Source organism: Pieris napi, chromosome 3, assembly GCF_905475465.1.
Source record: "Pieris napi chromosome 3, ilPieNapi1.2, whole genome shotgun sequence".
Lineage (NCBI taxonomy): Eukaryota > Metazoa > Arthropoda > Insecta > Lepidoptera > Pieridae > Pieris > Pieris napi.
In genome coordinates, this window is record NC_062236.1 from 8008698 (window position 1) to 8023023 (window position 14326).

Here is a 14326-nt window from a genome sequence, read left to right on the forward strand (position 1 = left end):
AGCGCTATCAGACAGTCGTGAAACGCAACAATTGTGTTTATCCTACCAATAAGTAATATATAGCTAATTTGGAACTTATGTAGAACTTACCCGTACATTGTGAAACAGACCCTAAGGATCTTTTTGTAAAAGATTATTTTATTCGGTATTTATAGGTACCTGATCATAGATTACGTAAACGAAACTGAATAAAAACACTTGCAGATCATAGGGCGTTTCATTTGAAATCGCTCGTATTTGGTTCTACTTGTAGACGTTGATATTTGGTGCCTACGGCTAAATTTTAGCGAATTAACGAAAAATTATGTCATAATAATTGAGTATTTTTACAATAAAATAAGGGCATTTTTTATAGTATTAAGAAGAATAGGCGAAAGCATTGAAGATCATAAAGAATATATCTTCTATTATAAAGTTGAAACAAAATGAAGCTATGGAGTAGGCTCTATGGTAAAACAATACTTACAAGCAAGGGGCAGATGCAAAGGGCGTATCAGATAGAATAGCCATTCTTAATATGTTTCGAAGAAGAGAATTTAGCTAAGAAAATGTTCAACTTATGTATTTTACCATGTGTCACATACGGCTGCCAGACTTACGCATTATCTCAGAAGCATATTTTATTTAATTATGCCAAAGAGGAATGGAAACAAGCATGGTAGGTTTAAGTCACTGAGACATCACAAAAGAATAGAAAAGATAAGAATATAAGATTACCTAACGACCAAAGTAGAGGACATTATGAAGAAAAATTGTATTGTAATGGCTCTGGACCTGGCACATGACGAGAGATATCAGATAACAGGTTGATTGCAGAATGGCAACCACGGGATGGAAAAGGAAAAGAGGAAGACAGAGCAAGTGATATAAAGAGAATAGGTGGCACAACTTGGACAAGTTAGAACATTAGAAAATAATGGAGGCAGCTGGAAGAGGCCTATGTGTCACAGGACACGCTGATTACCAAAACCGGCACATCTGATGAATTAGATTAAGATAGGTTATGTAACTAAAACAAATGTTTATATATTATTTTAGTATTATTTTTTATGTAGGTATATAATAGATACTAAATAATTTAATTATCGTAAATTATCGCAGAGTACTTATAAAACAGTCTGTTATTAATCAAGGAGAACACCGTGTACTTATAATAATTTGTGTTAATTAAGATATTAGCTGCAGTTACTTTAGAAGTATTATTTAAAATTATTTCAGACGTGATAATTAGTACGTTACTCCCCAAAACTACTGAAATTTTCAAAACGAATGAGAAATGCATTTCCCAAACCATCATTCGGTTTATATTTATCATTATTTCGTCTAATGTCAGTCCCGTAACGCAAATGATAACTTCACTGTACTGTTTAGGGTTGTCACTTGCTTTTATGAAAATTGTAATAATGTGACTACTGTCAAGTTGTTTATACTGGGAGGCGCAAAAGTACTGGCACTAAAGAAAATTTTTTTTATATGACATTTCCTGTCATTCTGTTGTTGAAAATTGTGTACCTAGTGAACAAATGTAATACACTGAAAATAAACATGGACCGTTTTACTCCCCAAGAACGTGAATAATCGTGTCAATGTTCTTACGGAATCATTCATCAGTGATAAAAACACAACCTGAATTTCGTCGACGATATCCACACACATTTGAGATTTCAATAAATTATTTTGTATAAAATACTAATATTTCATAAATTCTCTTTACGAAATTTTAATTTAAAAAAAAATCTATAAGGTAATTCGCCCTTCTCACTCTCAATCATCACCACTGCACATCTTCGTGACGTTTTTTAAAAAAATTACCCTCATACCTAAAGAAGTTTCACTTCAAAAACAAACTCGAATCAGTCACTCTAAAACTGCTCCAAAGTCAATAAAAAGACTGCTAAAAGAATTTTCTTCGTGTAAATACTATGTGACTGCTAAGTTCCAAGTCGTTGGCGACTCCATCTGATGCCTTAGTCGCAGCATATTTATAGTGATAGTAGGGTTAGGGTTAGGGTTAGGGTTGTAGGACTCCTTTTTCCGCAATTAGACTCCTGATTGGTCCGTTGTGCGTTAAAGTCCTGGCAAATTTAGCCAGCCTAGCTCCTTCCAGAAGCACAGAAGTCTCCTGGGCACTTCACATGCTTCCCGGAGCGACCTCACTGTTCCGAGGATTTTTTCACGTTGATTAACCACAGCCTCGCATTCCAGGACTACGTTATAGTGATAGTAAAAGAAATTGAATGTTCTTCCTCTGCCAAAGACGACACCGGGATCGCTACATTCATGAAATATCCTTAAGAGCGATAATATTTCCGAATTCCTTTTTAGGCTGTTATAAAATAGATTCGTTTTTCTACAAACTGAGTGCCCTATCTAATATAAGCGCAGTTCACACGGGCGGGATGGCGCGAATGGGGCAGGTAATGGCGGCCGATCCATCATCCTCGGACATCGCTATTGATTTGTTCAATTTCTGCATTAGCTTACCTAACATTAATTATGCACTTTCGATTTTAGCTAGCTACTTGAATTAATTTTAAACTACAAGTTGCGGAAGCTATCTGATTGTAATTTAATAATAATTAAAGACGAGAACAGTATCTAACCGGGTCGTGAAATACCTACTCAATTTTTAGGCTGTATGTTCTATTCCTGGTTATGTGTGAGATGTTTCTTTCTATAGGAAAACATTGTGAGGTCTTGAAACCAAAATTGACGAATCATTCAGGTCCAGAAGTCTGGCTCTTAAAAAGAACAATTATTACCCAAGGGCCAAGTAGGAGACTAAATACTTTAAAAATAATAATATGTATATAAAATGTAATAAATAAGTAGGTATCTAAAGGCGAAGCTTGGGCTCCGCGGCCCATGAGAGTCTTGCGCATGAATTTTGGTTTAATGTGGAAAAGTCTCGTCTGCCACGGCCTTTGATGGAGACAATATTTAATATATAAAAAAAATTGAAATGAAAACATACTTATATGATAAAGCTTTAAAGTTATTAAATAACATCGGTAGTTTTCTTATCCAGATTTAGTTGTTATTGCTTCCGTATTGTCCGAGTAAGGAATTACATACCTACTCAATTAAAGCAATCGCGCTTTAAGGTCAGGTTATATCAAAATAATTTCTCAAATTGAAAATGACAAAACAACAGATACATCGATTTATTCTAACTTTTAGGTCGTACGTTCGATTCCTGGTTGTGTGTGCAATGTTTTTTTCTATAGGAAAACATTGTGAGGTCATGTCTTGAAACCAATATTGACGAATCAATCAGGCCCAGAAGTCTGAGTCTCCTAAAAAAAACAAATTATTAATCAACCAAAATACTCTATGCTCATTTAAATTACGTTCCTTTTATGAAACAGAAATATAATTTACGTCTTCTGGAGATAAGAGAATACCTATTAGATAAAATACGATTTTATTATTTATCTAAGTGTTTTTCTAGAACCTTCTTACTAAAGACAGGTCAGATCAGCCAGATATAGTGTGTATCACTACTGTGGTTCAAGATCTACACGACTTTAGTTGAACTTTTATTGATTAATGTCTTAATGATTATATTCCGTTACTTACGATCTCGAATAAGACTACCTGTAAGGGTAATAAACGTGTTTAATATTATGTAGTAATCGTGCTTGAGGTAAATTAAAGCTTTTTGTCAATATCTTATTAGCAGACGTGCGATCAAAACCTGTTTAGTGAAGAATTATGCCGTCCGAAAGATTAAAATTGCCATTTATTATACGTTCTCAGAATATATAAATTTAAGTATCTACATACTTTTAAAAACCCTGTGTTACGTTTTGATAACTCATACAGAAATCGTTTTTCAGAAAGAACCTCATGTCACGTATTTTTAAATCTACTCTGAAAAGCTACAAAACTGGCGTAGGTACGTAATACCGGAAAAACGTAAGAATAATATTTTTATAATTCAAGATATCTTCATTAGTTTCAAAAATGTTAATTGAAATAGAAAAAAACAATAAACATGTCTTTTAAAAACGCATACATCTACGTAAAGTTAGTATCGTAATAAAAATCACTAAGCAAACAATTTTATCTCCACATAAATTGCTCCGAATTATGTGGCATCTTCCCTCTCTGTCAGGGCGGGGCCAGCCGTGGTGAAACCCACGTATTTAGACCTCTCGCGTACCTCTTGTGAGGTCCCGATGGTAATTTATTAAGCGGGCCCCACACACTTTCGAAACGTCCATTCGAAACATAGACTATGAATTATCATCGAGGTTATTTTTTTTAATTTCCCGCCTAACGGTGCGAATTCAAACTAATTAAGACATTACAATAATACAGAATTTGTATGTTAATTCAAACATTTGAAGCTTTCTTATCGTCTTACATCTATTTTGAATTACATTTAATGTTTTATTGCGTTTTCGTGATTTCGAATTTTTTAAGACGGCAACATTAGAGCAAATGTGAATTGCTCATTATTTCAACACCAAATTGCCGGTGGGAATATTTTATAGTCCGTACAAAGGCAGAAATTGCGTAAAGGGGTCCTTAATAGGTACTTCTATAACTATAAATTAATTTTTAGTACTCACCTTTTACATCCAATGATGAAAGCTGGAACTATAATGTTTTTTAATTAAACCATTTGCATAACATTATCACCTATAGGTACTGTAATTAAAATTACTATCTAAGCCATTTATAAAATTATTTAAGCATTATGTATTTTAATCTTAACCAATGGAGTAGGTAGTTATACAAATTGATACTATAATTACTATAAAATAGGTAGGTAGGGCGGGGCTAGTTGAGCAATTTTTCACTTGCTTGGATATAGCTCCTCAATGATAAGTCTCAACGAGTTGTTATGTGTCCTGATGCATTAGTAATTTATCCCTTAACAAAAGTGTCCATAGTATTTTTTTGTAACAAGTCCAATATAATAGCTACAGATGTTTAAATGCAGAAAGTCGAGTATGCTCAATGTACCCCATAGGTGGGGTAAGTTGAGCAAGGGTATGGGGCAAGTTGAGCACTAAGAATGTCTAGGCCAAACCATGGGTTCTATGTTAACTTGAGATGAAGTAAAATATGTGTTAGACAGTAAGCTTTTTATTTATAGTCTTTTATTAACAGAACAACAAAACTTAAAGAAATTTTCTTTGTATAATTACCCGAAACTAGAATCAACAAAACATGAGCATCCATATCTATCCATTACTTCCGATAATTTCTAAAAAAGATTACCAAGGCTGGTGGGTTCGGGTTTTTGTATGGATAGCTACGATTTTTTTGTTTTAAAAACATCATCAACCATTATTTTCCGGCCATCTTATTTGCAATTCAGCTGGGTGGAATTTCAATGCCAAATTTAGCAGCACACTCTTAGGCAAGGCGATGGTCGTCTTTTGGAGAAAAATTCCATTTGTAGCAAGTATTTTTTCAAACAGTCCTCCTGTGAGGGAGGATATACTTCCCTCGGTGTTGTATAGCCCATAAATGAACCATCACCTTCATTTAATTTATTTAAAAGTCAACCCATACCGAATTCTTTAGCGGCGGTATTCACACTTTTTCCCTCATCGTGGACAACCTTTGCAGCATTATTTAAGTATTCAGTAGTGTAAGAACATCTCCTCCTGTTGTAAGCATCCAAACAAAAATAAAAGATTCATTACTCATCAGTTGTTTAAGTCGTGGAGTTAGTTGAGCTATAGTTGCTCAACTTACCCCAACCCGGAATTTTAAAAGAAAAGTGGGATTGTAAAAAAATGCCTAGAATTAGACCCAAATCCTATTTACAAATCAAAAATACAATAATCTTCTGGAAGATTAACACTGTCCTGATTGAAAACAGAGAACATTAGACAAAGACAGACGAAAACTTGCGATAAACAATGTTTTTACTTTTTGGTCACAAAATAAACAAAACGCCGTGACACTTCACTCACTCGTCGAGCTGCCACTAGCTATCGTGCGATGATCACCCCTCCTACGACTCCTTCTTTTCGCTATTTGATACTCCCGCGTAAGGTGAATAGTTTCCGAGATATTTCGATTGCCCAACTTGCCCCTATGCTCAACTAGCCCCGCTCTACCCTAATATGCTAAGTTACCTATTTTATATCGATCTTGAAAGTACCTTGTACGTTTAGGTAATATTGTCTTAAACAATTTACCAATTCTAAATCATATAAAAACTAATCAAAATCGAGAAAATACATACTTAATGTACATTTTTTTGTTAGTCTCAAGTACTTAGGTATATTTTATCTTTTTATTAAACTGATTTTAAGTATTTGTATCAAATAATATACTTCAACTGGGATCATTCCGGACGGAGATAAAAATAATACTTATTAATGAATAGATTAACAAATTAATGTTGTATTAATCTATAGTGGTTTAACCATCTGTTTATTCCCTATACATTTCTTGCCGCTTACTTTTACTAGTTTCATTTGATCGCAAATAGTAACCCCCTCTATTACGATTGATGTTAACATAATATCTTTGCTACTTGATACTAGATGGCACTAAATTTTCCAAGAATCTACATTAGGGGACTTCGCTTATTGTTTTAATCTGTGGCTAGTATTTTTTATTTCATCTTTGTCTGTGGATTTTATATAAAATGACGGATTCTGTCAAACGACGTTTTCCATCTTTCAAGGACAAGACTGGAGAGTGGAGACTGAACTGAAGACTCCAGACCCAGAGTCCAGTACTGCAATTTTAATTATTTGTTATTTATTAAATTAGTAATTGCTTATCATTTTCTATTTTTAAAAGGTGGCATGGTACAGTATTGTAGCAGATCTACATATAATTAATTATAACAATGAATCCTCAACTAATAGAGAAAGCTATCAAGTCTTTTAATGAATCCTGCCCAGCAGTTACTTACAAGGACCCTTTATTAGACCCAGCCGTTACGAAAGCTTTATCAAAAAGCTTCGTTCAGGTTTTAACTTCAAAGCATAACACTACTGTGGACACAAACTTAAGACTGTCAGTGATTGAAAACATACGTAAAATATGCAAGGTGCACCCTGAAGGCCATTTAAATATACACGAAAACCATACTGCAGCGCTTGTAGACGTTTATAAACATGCCGTTTTTTCAAACAATACGAGTGAAATTGACCAAAAGTTAAGTGCCTTTTTAATCAGAACATGCAAAGATACTGATATGAAATCATGTTATAATATTGATATCAATCCAGAATTAGTTCAGGCTTTACTTAATTTAGATTCAAGTATTTTTAACAATTTATCAGACAGTATTATTAATTGGAACACAAGTGATATTAGGTGTTCTACTATATTGAATAATTTATGGGATCAGAACATTCTCCGCTCAGATGTTGTTATAAAAATGAAACCAGAGATAGAAAATATGTTATTAAACTTATGTGTTAAAGTCCTTGAAAATAGAAGTCTTGACTTAAACCTAGAATTAAGCGATATTGCATATCAAAGATTGTTGTGTACTAGTACTGAAGTTCCAAATTGCTTTCAAATTTGCAGTTCAATATTAAATTCAGTATTAACCTCTACCAACTATGATTCAGTGATATTAGACTTAGTTTATAATTTTAAATGTATTATAAAAACTAAAAGCAAGGATCATTTTGCCGGCTTGTACCCTACAAGGTTAATCCATATAGTTATATTACTAGATGTAGAAATTCAAGACCTACCAGATGATTTTAAACAAGATTATATAAGAAAAACTGTAGGATATCTAAAAGAAATGCATAATACCTCTCCTAGGAATTTTACTATGTTACTCTCACATTTTCCTCAATGGTTTAATGAATGTTAAGGTATTTTGTATATGTATTTGTTTACTTATAATGTCATTTAAGGTGTAATAGTATATATAGGTATAGACGGTTTTCCTTTGAATAAATACATGAGAATATATAAAACTTAGTAATAAAAAAACACTTGGATTTAGATTAGGTCATAAACTAATAGGTATTACAAGTTGTAAAAAGGCTTTTGCTAAAATTTAACAATTTGAAGGATTTTTATTGTAAGGGGCAACCTTTGAGTCTACCTAGACTTATTATAGGTATGTATATATAGGTATTAATAATACATTACACATTGTCATGAGTCTTGTATCTAAAATAAATTGTAAATTAATATTTTTTATCCTAATATTTTTATTAACTTGCTCTCCTTATATTCCTGCAAAAATACTAGCAGTAGTTGTACCATGAGTTTGACAAATACCTATATGCCGGTGCAAGCGGTGTTGTAAGATATTCTATACAAATATATTGATTATTGAATATTGACCAATATGAGCAACTATTATGTCAACCACATGGTACAGCTGCAAGTGGTAGATTTAGTTTTACTAAATAAATCTCGCCATTAACGCCTTGCAGCAAGTTATAAAAAACTTATTTTAAAATACAAATCTGAAGATACAAAGGAAATAAATGTATGTAAAATAATAAAAGTTTTTCAAATGAGTTTATAATGATAGATTTCTGATGACATGATACAACAAACAACCAATTAATGAATCTCTTTGTATATTGATATTTTCAAATAACGAACTAAGAACAATAGTTAAAGCGACTTTTAATTGATTAATGATGCTTCATGTAGAGTACCTTCGCGACAAAATCATTTTGGTGCTGGAAAAAATTGATAGAAAATGGTTTAATTACACGCGTGTCACGTCCAATCAATTTTATACAAATTATAAAAGACAAAATAGACTCCTAAAAAGGTTTTGTCTCTGAAGCTAACTCTGCATTTCTAAATGAGACCTAGACGTTTGAGATGAATGTTAACACTATTATTCCTATTTAACGTAGGACCATGCATTGACCGTAAAATATTTGCTTCATTGCAAGGTAGAAGGCTCACGCGCCTACGAGCACCATGCGAAAGTCCAGATATATGTCCACGTACATTATCCCAATATGGTAATATCAGATCGCAAACGGCACAGTGATATACGTTGGGACGAATCTAAAACAAAAAGATATTCAATTGCATTTGTCTAGTTTTAAAAGTATACAACAAGTTATTTTTTTACTGAAGAAGTTAACCATTTGTGGCAACTGGCAACCATCGAGGGTGCAGTAAAAATAGACAAGATATAAAAATAGAATTAACGTTTTGTTTGTAATTTTAAAATGCCTAATCGATACAGAATAATGTAAAGATCTTTGTGTAAACCATAACTTCATATATTGAGCACCTAGATTTAAAATACTAAAATGTTGTTGGCAACGGCATAATAGGTTTTGTGTTTAGTATCCTCTTTTATTGGCATAACTTTTAGACATAGAAAAACACTTTTATACCGGATTTGAAGTTATGTTTTATTATAAACTAGCTGGCCTGGCGAACATCGTACCGCCTAACAGTCGATTCTTTATTTTTTTTTAATACTTATTCTGCTATTCGGGACACCGGTCTAGCTAAGATAAAAAAAAGAAAGTTGATAAGACAACAAATACATTATGTCAAAAAATAAAAATTTACCTTCCGGGACCTCCACTAACACTTGAACTTTATGATATGGTATTAAAGTTCAAATTGACTTTTAAGTATTATAACGAATATTTTGTATGGGAATATAGAAAAGTGTTGTTTTTAGACTTTTTCATTCAATTTTTTTTAATTTTTCTCTCCGTAAGAACCATCCTCGTACTTCAAGGAATATTATTTTAAAAAAATCAGACAAATCGATCAAGCCGTTTTCATGTTATGTTGTGACAACGGAAAACGGGTTTCATTTTTATATATATAGATTTACAATTACTTTACATAAATTTTAATTTAACCACGTGGTCACGGTGACCACGCACGCTGTAAAGCACGCGAAACGTCGGTTAAATTTAAAATTATGTAAAATAATTGTAAATTTATAATAAAACATAACTTCAAATCCGGTAAAAAAATGTTTTTCTAGGTTTTGTGTTTATTATTATTTTATATTTATTAATACTTTACATGAACTATTTTATAATCACGAAGACCAATAAAATTTTGGATTATTCTTTAACTTTTTTAAGAATTAAAAAAGTAGTCTCTCTTTTTTGGCCCATCCTTAGTAATTAAATAATATTTACTCACCAATCGAATGAATTCTGACTTTTCATCATAGTCAGTCATAACATGACAGGCCAACATTTTGTCCACGTGGGTCTTTGTTTTGCAATGATTTTGAGCGTCGGATTTCTCTATAACTTCATTACATCCAAAACATATGTACTGATCTGTATTAATTCCATAGTTTCCTAACAGCATAAACGAAGAATAATGTATTTGTATTTGATCGTTAACAAGATAAGAAGATCCGTTAATTTTAAAAATGCTTATCATGAAGCTCGTAAACTTTATCTTTCTCCAATAGGTCTTTTCATGCTTACTCGGTCTCCAAAGGCCGTGTAATTCTAGAAAACACTTGTGACGTCTTCCATTCACATGAGACAATACCTGTCGCATGCTAGCGGAGACTCTCGTGTGGCACATGGAGCAATAACCCCAACTTACTAGTGTATTAAATTTAATATAATTATCCTTGCCATAATTTACCAGTTCGTGCCTTCTTTTTCCGTGGTCAACGACTTCTGAATACTTAACATCGTAAGGCTTACCACAATCTGAATCCCTTTCATTTTCATGGTTATCTTTATGTTTGATCATAACTGTTATATCTGCTTTTACTGCTTTGTTACAAATCCGACATTCTGCTTCTCCTTTTTTATCATTTATTTTATAGTATTCTTGGCTCATAATAAGAAGTGCACTATGAAGTTCAGGGTCAGTTTTAACTAAAACTTTCATATTTCGATATGCCTTGTTTGAATAGTTGTTTTTATATTTTTCAGCTACATCACAATCTTCAGTCATATGATCTTCCATCGTGCTATTGTCGTGTACGTTAAGACATATAAAGCAGTAGAATTTCTCGTGACTTAGCTGTAAATTAAGAAAAAAATCTTATTTATTACTTCCAACAAACAAAAATACATACTAATAGCCGGCACTTAAAAAAAGGGTATGAAGTAATCTTACCATTCTGTAATAATATTCATTGCATTTAACAGTATTCGATTGTATCAGATTAATTACGTGGACATTCAAAGTAGTATGAATCGTTACATCTTGAATCTGTCTAGAGCATACGGTACAGAAATCTTTCTTTATACCATGCCATTCTAAGGCGGTCACTTGGACATCGCCAATAAAAACTGTACCATCTGAACACCTCCTTATTGGGTAATTCATTGTTTCAAATTTAGGTTTTTTTAAAACACTTTTAGCTGCAACATGAGAACTACATTGTCTATGTTTTTTAGGTTCAGTGGTCAGCTCGTTACAGGCTACACAGTAAAAATCATCTCTGATCTGTAAAAAAAATGGTTTTACGTGCATTTACCTCAAGTTCTACTTCTGACACATCGCGACTTTACTATTAATATTGTTTTCATGAATACGCCCTACGTTTTAGGCAATAAAGAATAGATATATGGTAAATTAGATATTATACAACCTACTAACAATGAGCAATGTAGGGGGGGATACTGCCTTTATACAACATTTAGTGGCATTCATATCAAAAACCCTAATTCCGTTATATATGCCAATGCAGGGCCGCGCCGCCCATGTGTGCGAAGTGTGCGGTGCACACAGGCGCTAAGACAATAAGGGCGCCGCCACCGAAATTATTTATGTTACACTACAATATTCTTACGTACGTTTGAAGTGTCATTTTACGCTTTGGGTTTTAGTTTACGTTAATTACTCAGAGCTTATTAGCGAATCAAAAGAAAGGCCGCTGCGCCGTGTTTTTTGAGTGTGTTTGTCTTATGATTTCAATTATATGCCGACATACCTTAATAAAATCCAAAATGAACTAATACTCGGGAACCAAATTCAACATTTTATTTTAAATTTATGTCGAATTAATAAATATTTTTCAATAATACTGGATTGTACTCCCGACGTTTCACACGAAGAGCAAATTAGTATGATAATAAGGTTTGTCAATTTTAACATGGAAACTATAAAGTTGGAAATAAGAGAGTATTTCCTTGCTTTCTGTCCAATTATAGATGCAACTGGCGCTGGAGTAACGTCATTTATAATAGAAAACCTAAATTAATTTGGACATAAACAATTTAAGGGGACAAGGCTATGATAGTGGCTCAAATTTGCGCGGTAAGAATATTGCTGGATTTAAATCCCAGCGTTTTTTACCTACTGTGCGCTAGCCATAGTTTAATTTAGGGTCGATTCGACCAAACAAGAGTAAATCTTAATCTTAGAATAAATCGTCAGTTAATCGAGAGTAAATCAATTTTACGTTTTACCATCTACAAATTCTAAGAATAGTGGGCCTATTCGAGAATAGCTACTATACCGCCGTTTCGCACGGAATAACAGCTATTCCTAGAATAATTTAATGGCGTCAGTCAGTCCAATCAGCTGATTTCTGTCATTTCCCAAATATGTATTCTGTGTTTTAATTTCAAGTCAACGCAACGCACTTAATTAATAGTCTGGCATTGTATAATGAAACGTTTAAACAATTTATTATTTATTTATTTATTTTTAGATTTTTTTATTTTCTATAATATTAGAATGAAATTCAACTAGGCTCAACAGAAGTTCCTTTTTAGACGAAAGCCTCAAACAAACAACAAATAAAAACTTTTTGTTGTCGTTTGACACCTGTTAAAAGCTACTTTTTCACACTATAATACGGCAAAAGCGAGTTGACATGATGTATGCTCTTACACTGTCCCGTTGTACAACATTTATTTGCCGAGTTTTATTTTCGTTCACCATTCTCTTGCTATTCGCGTATTGTTATTCCTAGCGCAATTATACTATGGATTACGTGGACAAACGACTATGGATTTACTCGAGATTAAAATCATGGAATAGCTTATTCTTGGTATAGTTACTCGTGTATAAATTGAAGTTTGGTCGAATCGACCCTTAATAGTAAACGACGCTGCCAACCTCAATCATCACACGATTTTTTAATATTGTGCAAGAATTATATAATTAGTTTTCGTATGTACTAAAAGATGGGATTTATTAAAAATATCTCATAAATTTGACCTTAAAAACAGTTACATATAACATCATAAATAAAGTATGTAACAATTTAATTCGCGTTTTTGGTATTTTTCACGACATTTAGCAAGCGGACGGACCTACTTAAGAAAATATTATTTAAGTAATTATATTAAACTAAAGAACATGTTTCTTTCGGTCAAAATAACAAAAAATAAAAAATACATTGAAACTTGAAGATTCGTAAACATAGGCCGAAAACCTTAAACTAGGCTCAAAGGCCGGCAACACACCCATTAAAAATGTCTATGGGCTGCGATGACTGCCCGTTTTGGCCGTCCCGCAGGCTTGTTTGTTCCCCTATAAAAAAAATAGGAGGCGCTTCATGGGTTTCGCACACAGGCGCTGCCGGGGGTCGGCGCGGCTCTGTGCCAATGCCTTTATTTAAAAAAAATATTAATTAGATAGGTATTGTGGATGGAAGGTGATACGTCTGTTTTTAGGCTTAGTTAATTTTTTTTACCTTTGTTAAATGTTACTCATCCAATGTGAAAGAAAAGCATAACTGTAATTTTTAGGTTTTGAACGAATATTAAAAAAAAGGCTGTACCATGATATTATTGCGTAATATCATTTGTTTGATTTTAAATGAATCTTGCTTACCTTGTACAAAAAGTCTCTTTTATAACGTTCGTCGTATGCCTGCTTTTTTAATAAGCTCCTATGTTTTTCCCACTTCAGATGCTTATCCACAGTTTCTAAATAAAAAAATGACTCTTGGCATAACATGCAGTGGAAATCTATTTCGCCGCAAAGAATAAAATTCTTAAAGTAACTACAAAACTTTGCTTCAGTCATTTTCGATAATCAAAAGAAGGGATGAAATAGAATATTTCTTATTATAATATAGATATTTAAAAATGATTGTTTAATAAGAACACATACTTTTACCACGTTGTACAGTTACTAGTATTAATATAATGTGGAGAAGAGTATTTTGCAAGTTAATTATTTTTCTCTTATGTGGGTACCAACAAAAAATGAACACAGAAATTATAGAGAAATTATATTGCATTTTTAAATTTACAAAAATGACTTATAAAAACTAATATAATATTCATTTCATAATTATTTGACATTTTCATGTATCTATCCATCTATCTATTTTACAATTTAGTTTTGAGTCAACAAAATACAAATATTATACTTAAATTGCAACAAATTATTGTTGACCATAGTTTCGATATGCATATTACATATGTCAATTGTCGATAAG

General features: G+C 32.6%; 1 protein-coding gene across 1 annotated transcript; it reads right to left on the minus strand.

The window, feature by feature from the left end:
- Positions 1-7514: 7514 nt before the first annotated feature.
- On the minus strand, positions 7515-14037 carry LOC125063159. The gene is made up of 4 exons (XM_047669427.1): positions 13714-14037; positions 11041-11373; positions 10096-10944; positions 7515-8982 (listed from the first exon to the last, which is right to left on the minus strand). Exons 1-4 carry the CDS (start codon positions 13906-13908, stop codon positions 8767-8769), a joined length of 1593 nt encoding a protein of 530 aa, XP_047525383.1. The 5' UTR covers positions 13909-14037; the 3' UTR covers positions 7515-8766.
- Positions 14038-14326: the final 289 nt, after the last annotated feature.

Excerpts from the sequence above, each read along its gene's own strand:
- LOC125063159 (XM_047669427.1), bottom strand. The coding sequence starts at position 13,908 with ATGACTGAAGCAAAGTTTTGTAGTTACTTTAAGAATTTTATTCTTTGC. Across the intron at positions 10,945-11,040 it reads ATGAATATTATTACAGAATG|CTAAGTCACGAGAAATTCTA; the intron begins GTAAGATTACTT and ends CTTAATTTACAG. Across the intron at positions 8,983-10,095 it reads AGTCAGAATTCATTCGATTG|ATTCGTCCCAACGTATATCA; the intron begins GTGAGTAAATAT and ends TTTTTGTTTTAG.